Source organism: Liolophura sinensis, chromosome 13 (genome assembly GCF_032854445.1).
Source record: "Liolophura sinensis isolate JHLJ2023 chromosome 13, CUHK_Ljap_v2, whole genome shotgun sequence".
Classification (NCBI taxonomy): Eukaryota; Metazoa; Mollusca; class Polyplacophora; order Chitonida; family Chitonidae; genus Liolophura; species Liolophura sinensis.
This window is the reverse complement of record NC_088307.1, coordinates 7,621,862-7,647,927: the sequence shown is the minus strand read 5'-3', so window position 1 is coordinate 7,647,927 and position 26,066 is coordinate 7,621,862. Positions and strand designations below refer to the sequence as shown.

The following is a 26,066-nucleotide window of genomic DNA, read 5'->3' as shown; positions in this document are numbered from 1 at the left end:
AGTGGGTACAACTGGCTTTGTCTTGTTTTTTATATATTGATGTATTTTTTGGTTGGACTGTGAAGTACGTTTCCTGTATATTGTTTTCTCTTTGAAGACCATGAGGAAGACCAATTTTGTTGTAAATTGACCGTGCTACCTTTGATAAATAAAAACACTATTATTCCTGGTACATGTATTTTTTAAGTACCATTTCTCCCTTATACTAAGGCGTGCAATTGTATTAAGCAGGCAGGCCAATTAAATCTTCCCCGGGGCTAATTTCTAGATGGCCCCTTTGGGTGTGAAGCATAAAAAAGCCCCCAGAACATATAAAGCAGGTGTCACTTACAGTTATGATTTGTGGTGACGCATAAATATCAACTGGTTTTTAGAGTTCAGATATTTTAATTTATTGAATTCTGTGGGAAAAATTTCACGTATACAAAATGTTCATGTAGGTATAATGTGGATGGCAGGAGTCATCATCCACAATTTATTTATGTATTTATTTATTTATTTATTTCATTGATGTTTTCAAGAATATTTCACTTATGCGACAGCAGATGTTGGGAAGAAACCTGGCAGAGGCCAGGGGAAACCCACAACCATCCACAGGTTGCTGATAGACCTTCCCATGTACTGCCGGAGAGGAAGCCAGCATGAGCTGGACATTTAAACTCGCAGCAACTGCATTGGTGAGAGGCTCCTGGGTCATTGCGCAGCGCTGAAACGCTAACAAAGAGCCCCCCCCCCCCCCCCAAAGTGTACTAAGTTCACTATTTTAATCAGCATGTGATTTAATCCTATGAAATATGACACTAACGTGATGCAGGACCTAGAGCCATTTTGTCTATGATGTATCCAAGTTTCAAGTGTAAAGTTTAAAGTGCCCTGTCTTTCATGTGAAGTGTGTAAGTGCTTTTGTTTTATGTCATACTTTAATAACCATGGGAAGGTCTGACAGCAACCTGTCGATGGTCGTTGGTTTCCCTCGGGCTCCGTTTGGTTTCCTCCCACCATACTGCTGACAGCTGTCTTATAAGTAAAATATCGTTGAGTATGGCGTAAAACATCAATCAAACGAATAAACAAATACTTTAATAACACTGTTGCAGCCATGTGACAAAGACAAGTCATTTGATGTGTGTGAATAATGTGTCTTCATGTCAGGGGGAGTCCATGCCATCAAAAATAACAAATATTATTTTTAATGTCTTTTTAAAGTCTTTGGTATGACCCAACACAGGTTTGATCCCAGGTCTCCTGACTTTATAAAGGTAGATGCTCTAACCTTTTGATGACCTTGGGAAAACATTTAATGTTGATATAGAAATGGCATCATAGTTCTGCTGAAACGCATTTAATGGATCTCCATTTAGCTTGTACCATAATACCTGCTGGCATCATGACACTTTATATGTGACTGCGAAGCTGCTTGAGCGATATACAGCTAGCACCTTCCTGATTGCTGAGTATCAGTCCGAACGAAAGCTTATAAGCATCTACCACAGGGGCCAATATGAGTGAGCTAGGACCAGTGTTTTGTACAGGTGGTCGACCTGGTTAGAGAAGACACTAAGAATCTCTCCAGGATCTGATAATGAGGGTTTCTTTAAACAATCTCATAACCAGGTTACCCAAGACTGTTAGCGGCTTGAAACCACTCTATTAGCCACGTTCACAGTAATCATGGCTAGCTGTCTTGAAGTTGTGTTTTTTTTTTGGAGGTGTTTTTTTTTTTCAGAAATTTTCAAACCAGAAAGTGTTTGATGATATTGAATTTAATGAACCATTATATATCCACAGATTTTATATTAACCATTTTTATTTAAATCAAGTTCAGTGTTTCAGTGCAAAGTGAAGGATCAGCCTGTCTGGCAGCTTGATGATACTAACATGTACTTCATGTATGAGACACTGTTTTTCTATTCAGAGTTCAAAGTTGCTAGGAAAGAATCAACATGATCACAGTTCAGTGGGCCTTCGTGGCTCAGTTGGTTAGTGCATTAGCGCAGCGTAATGACCCAGGAGTCTCTCACCAATAGGGTCGCAGTGAGTTCAAGTCCAGCCCATGCTGGCTTTCTCTCCTGTCATACGTGGGAAGGTTTTCCACCAACCTGCTAATGGTCAGGGGTTTCCCATGTGCTCTGCCCAGTTTCCTCTCACCATAATGCTGGCCGTTGTCATATAAGTGAAATATTCTTGAGTATGGCATAAAACACCAATCAAATAAATAAATAATCACAATTCACAATCATGTTATTGTCAAAGTTGAAATTGACTGATATGTATGTAGATTTCAGAGTTTTTGTTGGTGCTTAAACTGAAGTCCTTAAAAGTACTATCATGTTATTGAAAGGTTTTTTAAGACCTTGATGATCTGTGAAAAAAGAGAGTTTATTTCAGAATATTAAAGTACTTAATTTGAGAGTACTTGATTTTCCATATTGTATTATGTTCAAAATAAATTAGCTACCCAGATGTTATCTGTTATTTATCACCACATGAATGGTTATTTTACTTCACGTGAAACTTCCCTCAGAGTTCTGGAAAACATATATGTTGCCATTAGGGCTTTGACAGTCCTTGAAAAGTGATTTCTTTCTCTGGTGAAAACCCTGAAATTATTATTACACAGTAGATGTTCTCACACATTTTCCAGCAATTTTTGTTTGAATCAGTCTATCATTATTGTCAATTTACACATCCGCTGGTGAGAGCATGTGTAGTCTCCATTGCTGACCATGGCGATCATGGGTCAGTGAACTGTTCCTATCTGACGAGGTTGTAATCTGAACGGACGATCCAGGAGGAAGTGTTCAAATCCACACTGCCTAATTCCGTGTCTAGTGATCCAGCGGATTAATGAAGGCTCGATCATGAAAACGAATATTGCAGAGAAAATTGACACCTGTTAAAGATTTTGATCACAGTTATTGATGGTTTGTTTCACGCGATTATTGTATTTACACATGTCAGATGTGCATTGATTACCTGTGGTGTTAAATGGGGTGGAATTTCCTTTGAGGATCTCCTGTCGAGGTTAAAAAAAGGAAAGATTGATTACTGTCTGCGGAATAAATTGATTGGTAGTCGCAGTTTAATACCAATCAAGGGAAAATCACTGCATGCTAGCTATGCTATGACTACCTTAAATGACCTAAAATTTCGCCCCTTAAAAAATGCATTATTGTGAGGCAAATAGATATCATGAAATGTTATATTTTTTTTTTTTGGTGCCGAAACTTACTGTACATTTTTCCAAAAGGACATACCTATATCGTGCTATACCTTCCAAACAAGCCTTAAAACACCTTCCAAACAAGCCTTAAAACACCTTTCTCAGGTCAATAATACCATCAAAATCAGACAAGAGGTGCAACTTAGTTAGGGTCAAACTTCTAGGTAATTTACCCTTCATGTAGTTAAGCTTTCAGCCTGTAATTAAAGTGTATAGAATTACATATATATCAGAGATGATTATAGCTCATACGAGTTAATTTCAACTTTCAAAATAGCACGATCATGAAATGTGATCATTTTGATTCATGGCAACTTTGAAGTTTGAGCATAAAAACAGTGCCATTATTAGACATCCCTGTTAATATCTTCTTGCTGCCAGATAGGCTGATCCTTTTGCTATGCGTTGAAATATTGAACTTGATTAAAATGAAAATGGTTAATATATTTATTTATTTATTTGATTGGTGTTTTACGCCATACTCAAGAATATTTCACTTATATGACGGCGGCCAGCATTATGGTGGGCGGAAACCCACGACCATCCGCAGGTTGCTGGCAGACCTTCCCATGTACGGCCAGAGAGGAAGCCAGCATAAAATGGTTAATATACATGTTAAGGGTTATGCGTGTACATGTACGTTAATAGTTACCATTTTATAAGTGTGTGTGAGCAGTTTTAGGAATAAAACCTTAACTGAAATAAAACAACAAAAAAAACCCACTAAATTTTACTTTTTATGTGTAAGGATTTGCCTAAGTATCATCACACTTTCATATAATTTAGCTACTTTGGTTTTACTCACTGTTCTGTATATTGTTTTATATTTTAATGTTTTAGGTTTTATAAGAAAAAAGAAAATGCTGTGTTTCACCTTAAGATTGGTTTGTAGAAATGCGCTTTTAGAAGAACATGAAGGCCTCAAAGTTATACTTTTGATCGTTTTTTTTTTTTGATGAATAAAAATGAACTTGTTTCCGTGCAATGCTGTATTAGGATTGATGATGTCAGGGTTCATTCTGAAAACCAAGAGTGAGGAAGACTTAGTGGTTTTTATATTTCCGTCTTGGTTCTGAGCATAACAACTGAGAGCATGATCCATCATAGTCACATGAGGAAGTTTACATAGACCTCAGCCTGCTGTAGTACATGAATAGATCCCACACACCCAATGTCCCTCCACCTCTTACCCTGAAAACCTTACTTGTCGTTCTGTTCTTGGTGAAATAAATGGCGACCCCGTAGCAATAAATTTTCGTGGCGTCAAATGTTCCTATTGGCTTACGGTAGTGACATGATTTTATTGACATCAAATATTCCTTCCTTGATAACGACTTTGCATTAAAGACAGAACAATGTTAGAATTTTAAGGAAATGATATTGCAACGTCACAGACGTTGAGGAAATTAACAAATATGTCCCCTCCGTCCCCCCCCCCCCCACCATCACCACCACTGTGATGCCATTACAGAAAGATTGAACATTGGCAATCAATGTGTGAGACATCCGGTTGACCGAGCTATTTGCATTTAGTGATTTTGGTTACCATTGGTCAACGGATATTTCTTGATTGATGGTTCGGAAAGGTCTGTTATAACTATACACTGTAGTGACCTTTGTGTGCATTGGCCCTTTATGGTTGTCTCACAAATAATTAGGCCTTGAGTCTGACAATCTAATGGGCACAATATTCAAAAGCAGTTTGGACCACTAATCTCCAAACTGCTAATCTTCTCATTTTTAACAGATGTTAAAAATGCTGAAAGAAAAGAATGGCATTTCAATTATAATTTCTGCTACATCCAGAACTTTACCTCGATGTTGGCTCCAAAGAGTAGACCTGAGGTGTCCCCCCCCCCCCCCCAAAAAAAATAGAAGAATTAGGGTAGCTCTTAATGGGATTGGTAATCCTAAATGCTTGGTTTGACACAGTAGTGGGAGCCTATCATATGCCTATGTAGCTCTTCCTGATTTTCTGGTGAAGGCTTATAAACCAAGATGAACACCTTCATATTGTTCTTAAGTACCATAATAATGATATAATAATGGCTTTATTTCAAGAAGGTAAAATACATTGAGTATACTCAGTCAACACTGGGTTGATCTACCCTGAGGCCCTCGAACACAAACTAATTTGAAACAATATATTACATTACATATGCGTTGGAAAACATGGTAATTTGGGTCGTGTAAACCACTTACAACAAGATTTTGAAAACAATATTTATATATAGATATACAATGGCAAATTAAATGAATATAAAGTACTTAAACAGTGGAATAATATTAAAAGGAAGTGTGAGTTTTGCCACCATAACTGTCCCAACCAATGGAAAAGATAGTCTCTGGAATATTTTTATAAACCTTTAAAAGATTTAGATAGCCTTCAATTTGAGACGAAGCCGACAAGACAAAAGTATTTTAACAGATGGCAAGTGCATTTATGCCTGTTTTGTTTTAGTCATAAATCTGTGGTTAATGATACGGATCAAGATATTCTGTGGCAGAGATCGAGTCTTTCGTAGCTGCCACATGGATTGAGGACAGCACCAAATGTATCATTTATATTTCGCTCGCCTTTGGAATGTCATGTTACTGTGAAGCCCCCTTCACCCAGCGGTGCCAATGTTGAACGGAGATTGCCAAACCCTAGCCTGATAGTATACCGATGTTCAGCTAGCCTATTACATTCCTGTCCTCTTTTAGAAGAGCTGCGTTAATCAATACCAGCTCCTGTTTTTAGCACCAACCCTGAGAGTTACCCTAGTGGCCTTCAGATCTGATCGCGTAAGACGAAAACAAGATTGTCGGGGAGATATTTACCGGTGTCACTCCGAATGTGGCGTATCTGTATTGGATACCCTCACTTATTAAATTGCCAAATTATTTTTGTGCCTGACTGGTGGGAATCTGTTTCAGTCTAGAATTATAGGCCTGGATCTCTATGGCGCCCAGTGACTTTAATTGTTAGTTCTCTCACATCTTACCCAGTTTTTCAGCTGTACGCAGGAGCAAGATTTCTGCAGGCTTACAAGAGTGCTACAATTGGTCCCTTTATATTCATTAGATTTCTTGACCCCAGGTTGAAGGAAAGTGCACAAAATGTACATATGACAACAGCATGGAAATCCTCAACTGCTCTGGTTTTTTTCTCTGTGCCGTAGTCTTTGTATAATTATGGTGTTGCAGAATATGAGCTACGTGAAAGATACATGTAGTTTGATTTCTCAGGTGTTCGGGTGGTACAGATACTGGTCCAGGCAAAATGCTGCAGCTGAAGCAGAGCTAGATTTGATCAGTGCTTTACATTGTATTTTTAGGAACGGCAATCATTTTGGGTTTTTTAAAAAAAACTCGGTAAACTTGACAAATGAGGCTTGTGGGAGTTTTAATGTTTTTTGAAATGTCTACTTATATTGATTATTCATGCCATCAGGCAACACACACTTTCAAATGAGATTGCATATATATACCGGGTGGGCATACAAAATGGGCCATACTTTGATGTTGCATTCGTCCATTATCCATTGTTCAAACCCTTTCAAACTTTAGACATTCAGATGCATGATTTTGTTAATATACGGACCAAATTTCGAGGTCATAGCTTGAGTAGTCTGTACACAGGGTTAAAATGAAAACATAGACCCCAAAGCGCATGTTCCACAGGCCCACATTTTGCCTCACCTGTCAGTTGTCACGAGTAGAGCGCGCGTTGCAACTGTGTGACACGCATCAAGGACTGCCGTAAAAAATTACTCTTAAGGAGATTTGGGACTCAATCAGTTCATGAAAGAAACGTTTGCGTGCCGTCTACCGAGAAGATGAAGGACCAGGTAATCACCTTTTCAAGTAAAACAAGGTAGAACATCATTTTGAAATGTCTGGAACATGCATTTTTGACTATTTTGATTTTGGTCCCATGAACAGAAATCTTAGCTGTAGCTGTGAGTTCAAGTCCAGTTCATGCTGGCTTCCTCTCCGGGTGTAAGTGGGAAGGTCTGACAGCAACCTGCGAAAGGCCCGCTGTCCTATGAGTGAAATATTCTTGGGTACAGCGTAAAACGCCATCAAATCAAATCAAAAATGTCTTACGATAATAGTAAGGTATCGTACCTAATATTCACACACATACCTGAGCCGGCTGAGGTCAGTAATGCTTCCCTTGTTAAAAATGCATCTTCACAGTTCTTCATCTCTGACATTTCGAAAGTGAGTTACACTAGAGCAGTTTGTTTGTGACTTAGACTCAATGTTGGTATTAAATTATGAGGTGACATAGCGGAGAGAAGGACCGGCAAGGACTTGATCTCAGACCTTTCCCTATAGGCCTATACATGTACATATTATTCCTGTAAGAAGGGTTGCGTGTGAGAGCATCTCAAAGGCATTAATTAAAGCGTATGCTAATTGCAAATATTTCAAAACAGGTGGGGATATGACATGTAGGTCAGACAATGACCTATTTCTTGAACATTTTGAGCAGTTGTTGATGCTTATGATTTCATGGCATTGTTTCACAGTTAAAGCTTGCCTAGGCTATTATGCTGTTCATAACTGTACGATATGGCAACATGGTATATACATGTATATGGTCAACATGAGTTGCCGTGGTGTATATACCTAGTAACAATCAACTAACCAATGGAGAAACATAGGACTGGAAATTACTTTAGGATGTCTGAAACTCATGTTTTTGCATTTTTATGTCGAGATATACTTTTTCAAGTATAAAATTGTCTTCATTTCAGTGGTGAAGAGATGGTAAATTTCCATGCTCAAACATGTTTTAATACTTATACTGTATGAACATGATAAATTATTAATTATTATAAATTATTCCGTTTAGACTGATAAAATTATACTTTTTGTGAAGCCCTCCATTTGGCCAATCCAACCAATCCAGATTTGTCTCCAAAATCAAATTAAAAATTGGCATAAATTGCTCTGAAAGTTGCTCTTTCATATGTGAAATGGTTGTGGAATGTAATATACTTTTACACTACAGCTTGTTGGTTTTCTTTCTAGGCGTACATGTATGGGAAATTAAGGTCTCCAGCAACCTGTGGATGGTCATGGGTTTCCCTCTTTATATATAATGCTGTAGTTGTTGTATATTAAAATATTGAAATATTCTTTAATTTGATGTAAAGTTACAGTCGAATAAATAATTGAATACACTACAACGTATACCTGAGAGACTGAAGAAAGCAGAACTGTGTCAAGGAATATGTTAGCGGCAAAAAGGCCGTGGCTGAATGTCACGATGACCCTGATGTTACCACGTAGTTGCATGTATAGAGTGCGTACTCAACTCAAGGAAATTCATTTTGTGTGGATTTAAAGACTACATTTACGTATAAGTGTGGAGTAAATAATAGCCTTACCCAATAATCTGATGTCTGTTCAGTATAAAAAAGTATTATTCTTAAAAAATAACACCACAAGGATGTAATAGGTTGTGAGGATTTCTTAAAGTAAAAGAACAAGGAAGTTCAGTCAGTACAGGAGCAAAATGCAATATTCCGGATTTACATGTGACGGTATATACATGTGTAAGCATGCTATAGTCCTGTAGATTTACCATCAGTGCCTGTGTGCAATAGGTTACTGCTCTTACGATGCCAGCCTGCTATGAATACAAAAACAGGGGACCTAAATTTAGCAATCCCATCAGGACAGAAGCAGAAAATTACAGACAATTTTGTTTAAGTTGTCTCATTTTTTTTTTCTATTGTGTTTAAAATATACATTATGTACATATTCATGTACTTATGCTTACATCCAAACATTGTTATCAGGCTTCTTCATTTTAATACATTGTGATATTTATACAACTTTATTCTGTGTTTGAAAGCTATTTTATACTGTTTGAAATCCGTTCTTACATTCTGCTTAAAAGCCTGTATGTTTATTCTGTTTGAAAGCTGTTTCTGTATTCTGTTTAAACGCTGTATTTTTACTGTGTGGTATAAAGCTGTATTTTTACTGTGTGGTATAAAGCTGTATTTTTACTGTGAGGTATAAGCTGTATTTTATTCTGTTACATAAAGCTGCATTATATTCTCTTGTACTTTATGTATTTTTATTCTGTTACATAAACCTGTATTTTATTCTGATATATATACATGACTGTATTTTTATTCTGTTCTAGCTGTGGATAGTGAGGATGGAGTTGGTCTGTGTGGCTGGCTGCTGACGATCTTCTCTTGGTGTGGAGTTATCCTTACATTCCCCTTCTCTATGTGTCTTTGTATAAAGGTAAGCGCTCAGCGTTCCCAAAGTTAGATTCACCTATGCAATTCCATGGTACCCGTCTTAAAAACACGGCAGTATCACATGGCTTGGATGCTTTCCCCTTGAAAATGATTTTTTCGGATTAACATGTCAAAATTTTGTGGGGCGACGGGATGGAGAGATGTGCATTTAACCAGTTAGAAGTTTGTGAAGTGCTTCTTTGTGCTAGTCATCTGTTCTTCACGACTTTGATAAACGGTTGGGTCTCAGACACGAAGTGTATCAGCCGTGATTGTGGTGTATCTAAATATTTCTCAACCTATAAGCCAGCATACTCTTGACTAGTGGGTACACCAACAGGTGTGTCATCTGTTAAAAGTTGTGGCTTTTTAATTGGTAAACATCAGTTCATACTTTGGCACCTGGTAATACATTTAAGATTAAATGTAAAAAATTGATTATTTGATGAAATAAGAAGCACAAATACTCTTAAGGGTTTATTATCCCTGCGTTAAATAAACTGGGCCTGGAGATGGTACATGTACCCATTGCTGTCTGGCTTGGCACTCAGCACTGAGAGGTTATAGCAAGGATTTTAACAGGGTTGGTGAGGTAAGGTGTGACTGGGTGGGGTGTCATGTTTGGTGTCTTCAGCATTATTCTTCAGCACTTTGGCAGCAAGGACTACTTTCAACTCTGCCACAGGTAAACATAGTATATGTACATACACCTCATGACTCCTTGTCATCATATGACTGCAAAATTGTTAGGTATGGCATAAAACGCAAGGCACACATACATACATAATATAACCTACTACTAATTTTAATGGTGATAGTGGTGGCAGTAAGTAAGTGTCCAAAATTCATAACTACCAGCTGGGTTTACCAGACCGTTTAGTAGGTGTTAATTGTTATTGATCAGTCTGTCATCATTTCTGACTACATGAAAGACTACCTGTGAATGTCTGTAGATTTCCTACATTTGTTGACACACCTGAATGCGCTTTGTCTCGTCAACTCTACTTGAGTCGGCGTCACTGATAAAAGCAGATGATGCTGAAATCCCGTTATGTCTATCCAGGCGCCTATAGTGAATACAAAAAATCATTCACAATCTCCTTCAAATAAAAATTTCTGGTGTTTGTTGTGTCTATACACTGACAGATCTCCTGGGGTTTGGTGCAACCTGCTAACAATCAATAGTCAGATTGGATTGCCATTGATAACGCTACCCCTCTCGTTGACCATTAGGCGGCTTTCCCATTTAGCAAGATTTTTTTGTCCGTTCATGTCGATTTGTCATCATTGTAAATGCATTCAGTTGCAAACACTTTCCTGACAGAAAACACATCAGTTTGCTGGAATTTTTTTTTTTTTTTTTCATTCGTGCTAAATTGCATTCCCTCTGAAGCGCATATCTGATAAGACATGTGCATCTGCCTGTAGGGCAAAATTTTTGTAAAAAATTTGTTTAAATTAAGGGTAGGTTATTCATCATTTTTTCCAAATTATTTTCTCAAGAATGGATCCTATTAACTGTTTTAAAAAAATACAATAATTTGAATTGAAAGAATAAAAAAAAATGAAGCATTAAAGCATCAATGAAAAGATCTCTTAAAGGTATATGTACAGATATATATGTATATATCCCAAAATTACCACGTTTTTTTTCTTGTAATTTTTTTTTATGCGTAATAGAAATAAATTTATCAGACATAACAATATTCACATTTTTATTTGGTATTTTTCAGGTTGTCCAGGAGTATGAGAGAGCTGTTATATTCCGACTAGGTCGTCTTTTACCAGGGGGAGCAAAAGGCCCAGGTTCGTGTCAACTCACATGAAGGATATCAGCTTAGATTTAACCATTTATACCAGGGTTACATTTACATATTTGTTTTACTACCGATTTTGTGGCAGCTAGTCTGTCGAAGATCCTTTCAGCTAAAATTACTAAACTTGCTTGATACTCTATCACCTGGATTCTACTTCGAAGGAGTATTTTTTGATCAGACAAAAATCATGTCATATTTTATTTTACAGTTATATTGCAACGTAAATCCACGAAAACTGTATATTTTTTAAAGCGTTGTGTTTAGTGTTCATATAATCAGGGCTAATGTATTGCTTTCTTTTATTGTAAAAATTCATTCTACCCATTTTTTCTATCTTTAAAAAACCAAACTTTGTAATGCTTGCAGGTAATGAATACAAATGCATATATGTATAAAAGGAAAAGTTAATTAACAGACCATTAGTATGCTGACCAGTGGAAGAATATCAAAGGATCAAACTTAATTTTAAGCTCATTAAAATCATTATTGAGAGTTTGGCTTTATTTAGTCTCCATGCGGTGGTGACATCACCTGAAGAAGAAGAAGTGAGTTTGTTCACCTGTTGTGATCTCTGTTTCAGGTATATTCTTTGTGCTTCCCTGTATCGAGAGTTACAGCAAAGTGGACCTAAGGACCGTATCCTTTGATGTCCCACCCCAGGAGGTAAGTCATATTTAAGTCATGTACATTGTCTGTCTCGGAAGAATTAGTAATCATTGCCCTTGAGGAGAATCAGCAATGGATGCTATGTTTCTCCTCCCCCCACCCCCCCCCCCACACACACACACACACGAACACACACACACACCTCCCACCACCCACCCACCTGCCCACTGCCTTGGGAGAATTTATAATGACTGCTCAACTAGATTACAGATTTTGGGTAATGACAGCTCCCCTGAGAAAAATTGAAAATTTAGTGCTTCTCTCAAGAGGTATGAATAATGACTGTTCCCCTCCCAGAAGTTGGGTAAGTACTGCTCACCCTCAGGTCTATCAGTTACTGATGGCTTACCATAGTGCATAATTGATAAGTACATGTCTGTCAATTTAGTGTATCACTCTGACAGGTTCATGTAGAGAAATAGTGTGTTCAGCTATTCAGAAATATCAACTGAGTCATTTAGCTGGATAGAGCAATCTTAGATTCAAATATTTATTTATTTTTTTATTTATGTTTTTATTTATTTATTTATTTGATTGATTGTAGCTTACATATACAATGGCAGTCTGTATTATGGGTGAAGTGTCAGGAGTAAAACCACAGACCTTTGGAAATTAAAGTTACTGACACGTGCCCTTGTGTGATGTGCAGACATTCACGTATACCGTATTGGTGGAAGTAGTCTCCAACGATCCTTGGACTACACAAATAGCCATGGCTGGAATATACCATGATATATTTGTGTGCTGATTTCTAAGGTTCCGTTTATGCACATTTTCAATTTGATTTTGGAGGCAAAACTACATTTTTGGGATTGGCCAGTTTTAGGGTTTCACAAAAAATATAATTTTATCAATCAGTACAGAATAATGCCTTGAGAATCTGCTCAAGAAACACATCGCAAACATGCGAAAAGGCTGAAGAAAAAGAGTATTTGAAAAATATTCTTGAGTATGGCGTAGAAATCCAATGAATAGTTCAAATGTTGATATACACATGTAAAGTGTACATGAAAAAAACAAAAGAAAATATTTTTAGTTAGAGGACTCTGTGCGGTTTTACCTATTCATACCTATTCAAACGAGAAGAGAACAATTTTTTAACGACATGCATACAAATAATGTATGTATAAATTTGTAGTTATGTATGTATAAATTGGTAGTTATGTATGTATAGGTTTGTTATTTATGCATAAATTTGTGGTTACAGTTACAGCTCTTAAGAATTAAACCGACCATCTTACAGATCAGACAGAAAATTTGTAACTAACTTGAAAAGTATGTACATGTAAATTAATGTCAGTCTTTTGGTGTTATCATCCAGTGTACAAGATTGTTTAGCCAGTTGATAATATTACCTTATTTGTGTGTGATATCAGAAATGTAAATACGGAAACATAAACGTTATTGGCTTTTTCTTTCATTAATTCCCATAACATGACTTGGACATAAATATTGTTAATGTTTCAATATTTTACCTGATAGAAATGTGCTTTCCTGTGTTGTAAAACATTTTACCATCGAAATAAATGATGAGACTTCCATGCTTTCACCATAACCATGATGACTTAGAGTAATATATTCTGTGGATTTCGGCTCTTATTGTCAGTGCTGGAGTTCATAAGCTGACTTGACAGTGGAAAATGGCTGCCACAAATTACACCATTAAAATGACAAACAAGCAGACAAAACCTTGAGGCTGTGAATAACCATTTTATCAACAGCTTGCATGCTCAAGCCTTACATATGTTTATTGCCGGCTTAAACACCGGGATGGAATTCTGGCTGCTGGAAAGGGGGAGGGGGGTTTTACATTGGAGTTATTACTCTTAGAAATGCCAATGACCCAAGAGACTTCGGGGAACACCACGTCTGTTCTGAATAGACGCGGAAGCTCTAGCTATTTGACAGCCATTTGTGTATAGACCCTTTAACAGCGGGTAGGATTTTAGCATAATTTCGAATGTCCTGAATTATTGCCACATATTTGGGGGCTTATTTTGTGTGTGTGTCAAAATTCTTCTAAAAAAGTTTGCAAATCTGTGCATACCAGTAATTTTTATTGATTTTCCTGTCTTTGTGGCCTTCTCAAATGAACTGTAAGATTCCTTCACCAGATCCAGCTCATGGGCCTCTAACTACAGTCATGACAGTGAACAATATATCGGTACACTTCGTATCCAGCTTTGGCTTGTACAGCTGCAGATTTAATTTAGAAGGTTTATAAGTTACCTGGAGAAGTGCGGAGGGTTATAAGTCACCTGGAGAAGTGTGGAGGGTTATAAGTCACCTGGAGAAGTGTGGAGGTTTATAAGTCACCTGGAGAAGTGCGGAGGGTTATAAGTCTCCTGGAGAAGTGTGGAGGTTTATAAGTCACCTGGAGAAGTGTGGAGGTTTATAAGGGTCCTGGAGAAGTGTGGAGGTTTAGAAGTCACCTGGAGAAGTGTGGAGGGTTATAAGGGTCCTGGAGAAGTGTGGAGGTTTATAAGTCACCTGGAGAAGTGCGGAGGGTTATAAGTTTCCTGGAGAAGTGTGGAGGTTTATAAGTCACCTGGAGAAGTGTGGAGGTTTATAAGTCACCTGGAGAAGTGTGGAGGGTTATAAGGGTCCTGGAGAAGTGTGGAGGTTTATAAGGGTCCTGGAGAAATATGGAGGTTTAGAAGTCACCTGGAGAAGTGTGGAGGGTTATAAGTTACCTGGAAAAATGTGGAGGTTTATAAATCACCTGGAGAAGTGTGGAGGTTTATAAGTTACCTGGAGAAGTGTGGAGGTTTATAAGTCACCTGGAGAAGTGTGGAGGTTTATAAGTTACCTGGAGAAGTGCAGAGGGTTATAAGTTACCTGGAAAAATGTGGAGGGTTATAAGTCACCTGGAGAAGTATGGGGGTTTATAAGTTACCTGGAGAAGTGCAGAGGGTTATAAGTTACCTGGAAAAATGTGGAGGTTTATAAATCACCTGGAGAAGTGTGGAGGGTTATAAGTTACCTGGAGAAGTGTGGAGGTTTAGAAGTCACCTGTAGAAGTGCGGAGGGCTATAAGTTACCTTGAGAAGTGTGGAGGTTTATAAGTCACCTGGAGAAGTGTGGAGGTTTATAAGTTACCTGGAGAAGTGCGGAGGTTTATAAGTCACCTGGAAAAATGTGGAGGTTTATAAATCACCTGGAGAAGTGCGGAGGGTTTTAAGTCTCCTGGAGAAGTGTGGAGGTTTATAAGTCACCTGAAGAAGTGTGGAGGTTTATAAGTTACCTGGAGAAGTGTGGAGGTTTATAAGTCTCCTGGAGAAGTGTGGAGGTTTATAAGTCACCTTGAGAAGTGTGAAGGTTTATAAGTCACCTGGAGAAGTGTGGAGGGTTATATGTTACCTGGAGAAGTGTGGAGGGTTAGACTGGGCCTAATACTCTGGGGTCATTTGTTCAAAAGTGTATTAAAGTTAAGCCAGGCTCTAATCTTAATACCAGTCTCATCCTAATACAAAGCAAATGACACTTCAGTCTGGACAAAAGTTAATACCGGGTTTAAGTCCTAGTGCACTGGGCCCAGGTAATTAACCTTGATGTTTCCTTCTTACACATGGAGCATTCTTGACAGTGGCATGTACAAAAGCCAGGTGAATAAATAAATAAATTTTTGACCAAACGCTGTAAAAGTTTTCCTTTACTGCATTGCTGTTGTTTATGACCTGTTATATTTAACTTGGAAATAAAACAGAAAACAGAAAAGAATTCCTCCAGGTAGTGGATGGTAAGCCTGTCAATGATTGGCAGTACAGCATGCAGAGTTGGTCATAAATCACCATAAATCACCCATAAATCAGAAACACAACATCAGCCATGTTTGCACTATACAACATACAGCATTTACACAGAGCTCCTCTGGCCATGGATGAAGTGAGTGAGTGAGTGAGTGCTTGAGGTTTAACGTCGTACTTAACAATTCTTCATTTATATGACATCGAAGGAGCCCTTAGAGCTTCATTAAAGCAACTCACCGAAGGCAAGTAAGCTGCTCCACCCGAGCCATTATGATACCATTGCACCATTGCACTATCCCCTTAATGCTCAACGCCAAACGAGGAGTTAAAACTTACTCTTTTTTAAGGTCTTAGGTGTGACCCGACCCAGGATTGACCCTGGATCTACCGCCTCCCGAGGCGTTGATGAAGTGATAATGACAGCAGTTTACATTGATGAAGTGGCCTATTAGCGTGACAAGGTTGAGGGTCATAAAGATGACTCAAGCACACATAAATCACAGATATAATCCCTATTTCGGGTAGCTATATGTTCAAGACTATTGGTGCTTGACCAGTGAGATGTTCAAAATGACAAACTTGCAGTTAATCCTAGCTGGGTGGCTGCATGACTGATACACTTGTGTTTAAATCATCAGATTAACGCTCTAAATGTGCTGGTTCAGTACACTGCAGCCTGGATAAGGTTGTGATCAGGTCAGGAACGCATCATTCAGTAGGATGCACAAGATATGGGCTCAATCCCGTGATTGGACAATGAATTTTTATGCAGTGGACATGTTTGCACTGTCTGTAAAGTGTCTTGAATACAACTTGTCCAACGCCAGTGTGGTGTACATTTCTGTATCTACATTTTTATCAGTTTTTTTTCTGAATTCTGCGCAGGTTTTTCCAAGTTGTTAAAAGTTGTTGAATGAAATGGGAACCTGTTAAAGGCCCAGCAGCACGAGTTTGACCTCATTTTGATGACGTCAAAAGCACCTTTCCTGGTTCATGGTGAGGATGTCACATTAAAGACATTACAGCATTACAATAGAAACTGCTACATTGTAACGGTATAAAAAAAAAAACGCTACAATCCATTCTCAAGGTCTTCTTTTTTCGCCACCTCAAGGGATTAAAACATGTGTCTCTTCCACATGTCAAAATTTCAAGTCATGGCAAGGCTGACAATTTTAGTATTGTTTACTTTATGGAATCTTCAAAAGTGTGAATACTGAGTTTGTTTGGGATGCTAGACGGCTTGAGATGCGCTGAAATTGTTTTACTGGGTTTTTATTCTTCACAGTATGTTCATTGTCGTTTAATGTGGGCCGTCATTTTGTTCACTATAAAATTCTTTTTTACCTTTTTTGTAACTTTTTTTTCTTTTTTTTTTTTTTGATAAAAAGTGGCTACTATATGGGTTCTAATAAAAGATTCAGCTATGGATCTGACTTTATTTAATGGTGATACTAAGGTCATGTAATAAACAGGCTGACCATGCTCAAGATCAAGGCTCTGTGGAAATATAAGATATATGACCTCAGGACTGTGGTATATGACCTCTAGACTGTGATTTTCTGGTGGAATCTGTAATGCTATTCTGTTAACTTACTATCCACACCAATTGAGCTAGTCTGTTCGCTACCTGGTCACACTGACTGCTAGAACTTCACCAGTACCGAGTGCCTTGCTGTAGACGGCCATTTTGAAGTGTCACGTGACCTACATGTGGGTTTAAAACTATTATATTTCAAGTACTGTTTGAAAGAATTTCAACCTTCGTAATTCAAACCAAAAAGGCATAAAAAAGAACATGTATTTTTAGTACAGGTAAGTTTGGGTGCTGTCAGGATGGGTATCATTGAAATGGGCCCCATCGAGTTGGAGTGCGCAGATGTGCGACTCAGTGTTACCATGAATGTCAAAATAATAAAATAGCACACTAAGTCCATTTAGATGGACAAGTCAATCCCCTGCCTTTAACAGCGCTTGAGTGATTTAATAAATAGAAAACATTTCGTGAACTCTTGTTACCACTCTCAAAACTATCTGCTTATCTGACCCATAATCCTCTCACCAATGCGGTCGCTTTGAGTTCAAGCGCAGCTCATGCTGGCTTCATCTACAGTCGTTCCTTGGAAGGTCTGTCAGCAACCTGCAGATGGTTGTGGGTTTCCCAAGGGCTCTTTCTGGTTTCCTCCCACCACAATGCTGACCGCTTTCATGTTAGTTAAATATTCTTGAGCAGGCAAAAGATACAGTTGCACTTTTGGGGAATGCACAAACCACATGACATGATCTGTTATATTCACACTGAGCCTGTTTTTAGTACACTTACAGTGTACCTGTATGTCCATAAATACAGAAACTCTCAGAATCAGGTAAAGTGGGCAAGTTAGTCATGGCCGAAATTTATTGTCATGTAGGATATATATGTATAAATGTAAAAGACGGAATCGCCCGAATCAGTTGACTGTGCATTCAGATCTTTGTAGGAACATATTTGTGGTACTAGAGTTGTACGAGATTTTGTATGGATTCCCCACAAAGCAGATCAGTCTAGAGTCCTACAAAAATGACGAAATTAAAGGTCTGATCTACAGTTTGAGATGAGAAGATGCCTTGAAATAATATTTTTAACAACTACACTTAGGTTTTGTTTAAAAAAAAATTAATCAAATTTCACTAAAAGTGTTACATGGCCGTATTCAGAGTCAAGATAAAATGTGTCACCTGTGAAAGGTTAAACTTCAGGTGAAATAGTGTTTGCATTGATCAATATATCATGGGTTAATGACAGAAATGCAGTGGTTTGACATGATTGAGACGGACATTCACACCTGGCGACATCATTCAGGTAAACATATGATCCATTTACATGTATAAAGATCATTGTCATACATTGTTGAGATCATGTGATCTACCTCTCAACCGTACATAGTTTTGATTATCACAGTGTACAGGTACAGCCATGTACATACTGTTACATGTACGTGTGTACTGTACATGTGCTATCACTGTTAGATAGTAGCCAGGGCTCGACTGGTTATTTGCAAGTCAAGAGTTTCTGAAGTTGCGCCATAATCATTTTGGTTCATCTGCAGAGTCTTCAGCAACTAAAACACTTTTTTCAATGTGCATAAAATTATTATCCGTGTGGCACTAAAAATGATTTTTTTTGTGTCGTTAAACATGTAAGCTTCATAAAAGTGTGCAGTTTATTACTCTAGACCCTATAGAATGTTTCAAAATGTTGGTTGCAGAGGCGTTTAAAGAATTAGGGTAAATGTGGGTCCAAAGTAAATCTTTTCCATTATTTAAATTTATTTTGATTGTTGTTAAACTTCGTACTTTAGAAGTTTTCATGTATATGTAGATAATCTTATTATATTGGGGGAGGAAAGGGAAGTCAACCACTGACCGTCGTAAACCCTTTGTGTAGAACGCACAGTGGATATAGTGTGACTGAAGAGGCTATATATACTGACAAGATGTATCGCCCAATTCCCATGAACGGTATATTTGTTAGACTTGACAAATGAGGTGTCACTGATCGGGCAAGATCACCAACTTTGCACAGTTCAAACTTAGTCTGTTACCATGGAAATACCCTGTTCATTTTATTCTTCTGATTCACAGTGTAGTAGCCCAGCTATTTGTGTTAAAGTAGCATATCAAATTGATAATTTTATTTATCTAGCATCAGACAAAATACTCTTCTTTTCATTGGACAACAACACTCACATGGGGTACAGATATATTCTCGAACCTGCAGATGACGTCAATTGCGTCTGCTGAGTAGGTTATCTCCCTTTGTTGGGATCCAACAATGGTCACATCGCTGAAGCGATTCACTTATGCATCGGTTTTCTGCACTGAACTGATGGGTCTTCGCATGATAAATTCTTTACATGGTGACTCCGTGATAGGATACGCAAATATATGGTGTCAGTAATCCTCATGAGGACATGCCTGTAGCATTGTGAGGATTACTGACACCCTCCCTATATTGAGTCATCATGTAATTAGTAATATGATATATTAATTATAAGAACCAATGAGTAAAACATATACACATTCATGGTATTAAAATGTCCATATAAACCTGCAGGTTTTCATACATAGATCGTTCACAAATGGGCTTCTGTCATACCCTGAGCAGGCGTACACAAATGGGCTTATGTCATACCCTGAACAGGCGTTCACAAATGGGCTTATGTCATACCCTGAACAGGCGTTCACAAATGGGCTTATGTCATACCCTGAGCAGGCATTCACAAATGGGCTTATGACATACCCTGAACAGGCGTTCACAAATGGGCTTATGTCATACCCTGAGCAGGCGTTCACAAATGGGCTTATGTCATACCCTGAACAGGCGTTCACAAATGGGCTTATGTCATACCCTGAGCAGGCGCTCACAAATGGGCTTATGTCATATCCTGAGCAGACGTACACAAATGGGTTTATGCCATACCCTGAACAGGCATTCACAAATGTGCTTGCACTGTATGTCGTACCCCGAGCGACGGCGTGTGATAACAGGGAAAGCAATATGTTAAACTAAATATTTGGGGTGGTTTGTTAAAAATCCCATAAGGAGGATGTTCCATCATTGATTCACTGTGTGCATATGAACTACCATCAATTAAAACATTCATGACTTAGTGTCTGTTGTGTATAAGCATGAATTGAAGTTAAACAAAATGTTAGGGGTGGTATCTCAAAACGTACTGCTGGTATTGAGCTCAGGTTTTGCACACATGTAGAACACAATAACACAGGGGTTGTTCCATCACTGATTTGCTGTGTGCGTTATGAAATACCGTATATTATATAGTGTGAGTTGTGTAATAAAATCTGTATTGTTGAAGAAAATTGGGGTGGTATCTCAAAACGTACTGCATGTATTGAGCTCAGGTTTTGCACACATGTAGAACACAATAACACAGGGGTTGTTCCATCACTGATTTGCTGTGTGCGTTATGAAATACCGTATATTACGTAGTGTGAGTTGTGTAATAAAATCTGTATTGTTGAAGAAAATTGGGGTGGTATCTCAAAACGTACTGCTGGTATTGAGCTCAGGTTTTGCACACATGTAGAACACAATAACACAGGGGTTGTTCCATCATTGATTTGCTGTGTGCATTATGAAATACCGTATATTATATAGTGTGAGTTGTGTAATAAAATCTGTATTGTTGAAGAAAATTGGGGTGGTATCTCAAAAAGTACTGCTGGTATTGACCTCAAGTTTTACATTAATATAAAGCACAATAGCACGAAGGGGAATTTACATGGTTGATGCTCCTATACGCATACTAATTACCGTAAATTACCAAATTCGTGACTTCATAACTTCATATATTGAGCTGAAGTTTTGCGTTCATGGATATCCTACAGGTGAACTCTTTGCTACTGAATCTAAGTTTCAAATTGCTCATGTATGTAATTCATTGCATGTCTTCTTTGTAGAGAATTTATACAGTCATATCATTGTTGGTCTGTTTTGTACAAAAAAGTATGTGTGACTTCCTGAGGCCCTGTTTTTGTTTGTAAAAAAATGGTATGAGTGCCTTTATGCAGGAGTAGCTCTGTTGACTGATTTGAGAAAGAGGTGAGTGTGAAGCATGAAGAAGTTGCCTTGTTGATTTTTTGTGAAGACAGAAAACAGTGTGTATGACTTTTGTGAAGGAGAAGCTCTGTTGATAAATGCTTGAAAGAAGTGTGTGTATGTGTAAAGAATTTATACAGTAGTAGGCTTGTTGTTTTGTTTGCAAAAACATATGTGTGATTTTACATAAAGAGGTGCCCTGTTTAATGTCAGAAAGCAGTTATGTGCATGGGTGACGAATTTACACGCGCATTCGTATACATATTAGTGTACACGTATGTGATAAAACAAAAGTACTGGTATCACATATGTGTGACTTCATGAAGAATGTATATAACCAAGTTGATTAATGGGAGTTGAGAACATATCATGTATAAACCCTGAGAAAATTGAGCAGTGAAAGTGTGACAGTAATATATATGTGGTACCTAGCTAATGTGTGAAAGAATCAGTTTAAGTCAGTATATGTACTTACATGTGTAGCCCATTTGGTCGTTGGTTGAAACGGGCCCGTGCGATCCACTGAAACCCTTGTACTCGGCCATTTCTGCTGTTATCTCTGTCATAAGGTGGTATTAGCAGTAGGTTTGCTCATACAGTAGTAAAAGCACGTGAATGGTGACGGCTGTCAGAAGTTCGCCTGAGTGTGACTCACATGTACTGTCAGATAAGTCTGAGTGTACGGTCTTTAAATTATTGATGAACTAGGACTAGCTGCCTGTTTTTATAGAGTACGCTGTACATAGCATGTGACGTAGTGTGGTTTGTGTACATATCTATATATACGCATACACATGAGTAGATGTCATGTATGTTGCAACTCTTTGCATTATGTAGGTCAGGACTTAGTTTCATGAAGCTCTGCTGTAACATTATGAGCTCTCAACTAAGTGACCACCAACATGTACATGTAATGTTTATTTATTTATTTATTTGATTGGTGTTTTACGCCATACTCAAGAATATTTCACTAATACGACAGAGGCCAGCATTATGGTGGGAGGAAACCGGGCAGAGCCCAAAACCATCCGCAGTTTGCTGACAGACCTTCCCACGTACAGCTGGAGAGGAAGCCAGCATGAGCTGGACTTGAACTCACAGCGACCACATTGGTAAGAGGCTTCTGGGTCATTACGCTGCACTAGAATGCTAACCAACTGAGCCATGGAGGCCCCTGTACATGTAATTTTTTTATTTGTTTATTTATTTGATTGGTGTTTTACACCATACTCAAGAATATTTCACTTATACGACGACGGCTAGCATTATGGTGGGTGGAAACTGGGCAGAGCCTGGGAAAAACCCACAACCATCCGCAGGTTGCTGGCAGACCTTCCCACTTACATCCGGAGAGGAAGCCCGCATGAGCTGGACTTGAACTCACAACGACCGCATTGGTGAGAGGCTCCTGGGTCATTACGCTGCGCTAGAACGCTAACAAACTGAGCCATGGAGGCCCCTGTACATGTAATGCCTGCAGTACTAATACCATGGTAGTTAAGTGAACATAACGTTAAGAGTGCTTCGTGAAAGCAGGTCCTGGTAAAGGAAGTCAATATTCCTGCTAGAATTACATATATATTGGCTAAAGTGAGCAGATCAGGTGTCCCAAGTTTAGGAAGAAATAGTGTCGTTCTGTACGACCTGACCACATACCTTGTAAAGATAGTATTAAATGGAAAAAATATATTTTAGGGGGAAATTTAAGGATTTTTTTGTTTTGTTTTGTTTTTCTTTTTTTTTTCTGTCCCAATACCAGATTAAAACTTTTAAAACTGTTTAATATCAATGATGCTGAAACTTGTACATGTACAGCATTAAAATTACCTCAAATTTGGCCTATGATTAAGTTTGAGCGGTTTTGCTGAGAGTTATATTGATCGTAGACATGTAAGGAGGGCGGTTGAAGTTTGTTTGGAAGGTAGGATAACATCCTACTGGAAAATGTAGGTTTTACCACCGAAAGTAATATTTTATGATATTTATTTGTCCCAGAAATGAAATTTTTTGTGTGATATATTAAGCCATTTTTAATATAGTACCATATATTAGGCTGGCACTCTACATTTAATTTTTGTGTCACATGCAGAGAGGGGGTGTCAAATCTGGTGTCCTGGACTACTCTGTCACTTAGGCAGCACTGTAAACTATGATCTGTGTAGGACCTTGTAGGAGTCATGATTTTTTGGTATGACAACTGACAAACACCTGTACATGAATACTGTGTTGTGGTCTTAATCGGGACAGTGCAGTTTTGTACATGTTGGCAGCAGTTTGTGACGTCATGTCAGCCAGTTTTTCTTGTTGTTTTCTGCAACAATTTATTGTGATACAAATGTCTGTCAGGTTTTTGCATTGCAGTGAAATTTGGAGCATTGCTTTACTATGACAAGATTCAAATCAAGTGTGAGCGTGGGATGTTTTGTGTATATTTGTACACGTTTTCGGGCTTAAATTTTCCCTGAACGGTTGGTTATTCTGAACTGAAAATTGATCGATAGCTTATACTGACAAAGTTTGACTGTCTGGCATGTATACATGGCACTCTATCTCTCTGAGATCCTCTCTCAGACTCACATTGTGAGTATATTAATTGTGCATACAGTGTCTTCTTGGTCAGTGTTATGTCACCCTTTGCTTGAAAATGGTCAGTGACGAATTCATGTGAATCTCCCAAACCAACTATGCATACACGTATATATGTATGCATCAATAAAGCATCCCTCTTTTTAATAGTTTCAAAGGCATATCTTTTGTTTTTTATCTTGTGATGTTGCATATCAGAAATATTGCAGTGTAACATGTGAGCAAAGTTGCGCACATGAAAAAATCAAAAGCGGTGATATGTTATAAGTTTTAACCACTCAGGTGGGCGGGTATTTCTGTAACCCGAGAACATGTGAGCCAGCTAGGCTTTGCCTTTTAGCGGTATGAGTCAAGTAACATCATGTTTCAGGTTTCTGGTTTCTGTAATAACGTCTTGTATCCTTTCATTATGGTTGTGTTTGATTGCCAGATTAAAAGTTGATTTTTAGTTACCAAGCATGTGAAAAAAGAATGGTGGTTTGATTTTGTTTCCACCCCTCTTTCAAAATTTTCAAGGTGTTATTAACTGTTGTCCTATCCATTAAGCTGGGAGCAACAGTGTAGCTTAAGTACTAAAGTCAAATGCCACTTCATACTGGTTAAGGGAATATGGAGTATTGCTCATCCAACATTGGATACCATATCCATATGGCATGAAAGGAGACTCTAGCTGATAAAAACGTCCTCAGACCAAAAGGCCAGCCTGGTACATTTATATTGTTCTCCACGGGTGATTTATTGGCTAGGTCTGTTGGACAACTCTCAGCCCATCTCACCCTACACCATCTCAAGCGGCAGTAAACGGCCAAAACTTTAGCAGTGGCTAACTTGTACATTTGGCCTGATTCAAAGAGTTCTGTTGACCTTGCAGATAGGTTTTTGAAAGGTAGGATGTGGTTTTAGCGAGGAAAATGTGAAATTCAGCTGCAAAGGTAATAATTTTACGACATTTACCCTAGATATTATTCTTTTTGGGGCGAAATTTTAGATCATTTATGGTGGATTCTGGTAGTATATATATGGAGCACTCAATCAATACACCATTACTGCTTACCACTGCTCTGCAGATCATAATACCAGGGCAGCATTTAATTTGTCTAGCCTGGAATTTTGCTATTGTGTATGCAATGGAAACATAAACTGCACGGACCAAAAAGTGTAAATTCTATATTGGCATCTGTTGTATGTTTTTGCATATAAAATGATAAAAAGATTAGACAATAAAAGTTCTTAGCCTCATCAGTTCAGTTTCCATGTACCCTGTAGTGACAGCAAAGTTTGAAAAGTTGCTTTTTATTTATTTTTTGTTTGATGAGTTTTCAACTTTCTCTATTGTGTTTTTTTTTTTTTTTTTTTTCACTTACACAAGAGTGATATTGTAAGTTTTAAGACTGATGGACACCATGAGTTCAAGTCCAGCTCATGCTTTCTCTCTGCATGAGGTCATGTACATGGAAAGGTCTAGCGGCAACTTGCAGATGGTTATATGTTTCCCTGTGTCTTGCCCGTTTTCCGACCACCATAAATTGCTGGTTGACCTTGGATATACATAAAATATCTTTCAGTACAGTGTAAAACACCAATCAGATAAATAAGTGAAACATTGATATAGAAGAGCAGGGTGTTCTGAGTATTGTAAACCACAGGGGGGACCTCTTTGGCCAAGGTGGTTAACATACCAGGGTGACGCAAAAAACAAATACTCATCAATGCAGTTGCTGTTAGGTCCAGCTCAAGTTGTCTTCCTTTCCGGGCTTTATAAAGTGGGAAGGTATTTCAGCAACAAAAGCAGATGATCGTAGTTTTCCCCGGGGCTCTGCTCAGTTTCATCCCAATGTAATGCTGGTCGCAATATCGTATAAGTGAAATATAAGTGAAATATTCTTGAGTACGGCATAGACCAATCAAATAAATACATATAAGTAAGCCTTTGCACATCATGAAGTAGTTGCATGTCAGACATCATGACATAAAGCCTGTCAGCTGCAGATCAAGCAATAGCTAGATTTGAGCCTGTAGCCCCAGAAATGTTGTGTAGATTTTAGTTATCAATTAAAATGTACTAATCAAAAGTAGAGGTATTTTAAACCATCAACCTGAAAAACATCATGACTAAAGAAATCAGTCCAAGCCAGCCTGTGCTGGATTTGAACACGCATCTTCACAGAT

The 26,066-nt window shown here is 38.1% G+C and overlaps 2 protein-coding genes across 2 annotated transcripts in view; one reads left to right on the top strand and one right to left on the bottom strand.

Moving 5' to 3' along the window:
* Window positions 1–22,031, bottom strand: part of LOC135480430 (mechanosensory protein 2-like) — an 82,459-nt gene extending 60,428 nt beyond the window's left edge. The window contains exon 1 of the mRNA XM_064760260.1: window positions 21,787–22,031. Coding sequence (XP_064616330.1) covers window positions 21,787–21,877 — 91 coding nt within the window. The 5' untranslated portion in view covers window positions 21,878–22,031. The remainder of the gene's footprint in view (window positions 1–21,786) is intronic.
* The window catches only part of LOC135480429 (band 7 protein AGAP004871-like), a 62,135-nt gene that overhangs the window by 24,829 nt on the left and 11,240 nt on the right, over window positions 1–26,066 (top strand). The window contains exons 2-4 of the mRNA XM_064760259.1: window positions 9,375–9,481; window positions 11,211–11,283; window positions 11,875–11,957. Coding sequence (XP_064616329.1) covers window positions 9,375–9,481; window positions 11,211–11,283; window positions 11,875–11,957 — 263 coding nt within the window. The remainder of the gene's footprint in view (window positions 1–9,374; window positions 9,482–11,210; window positions 11,284–11,874; window positions 11,958–26,066) is intronic.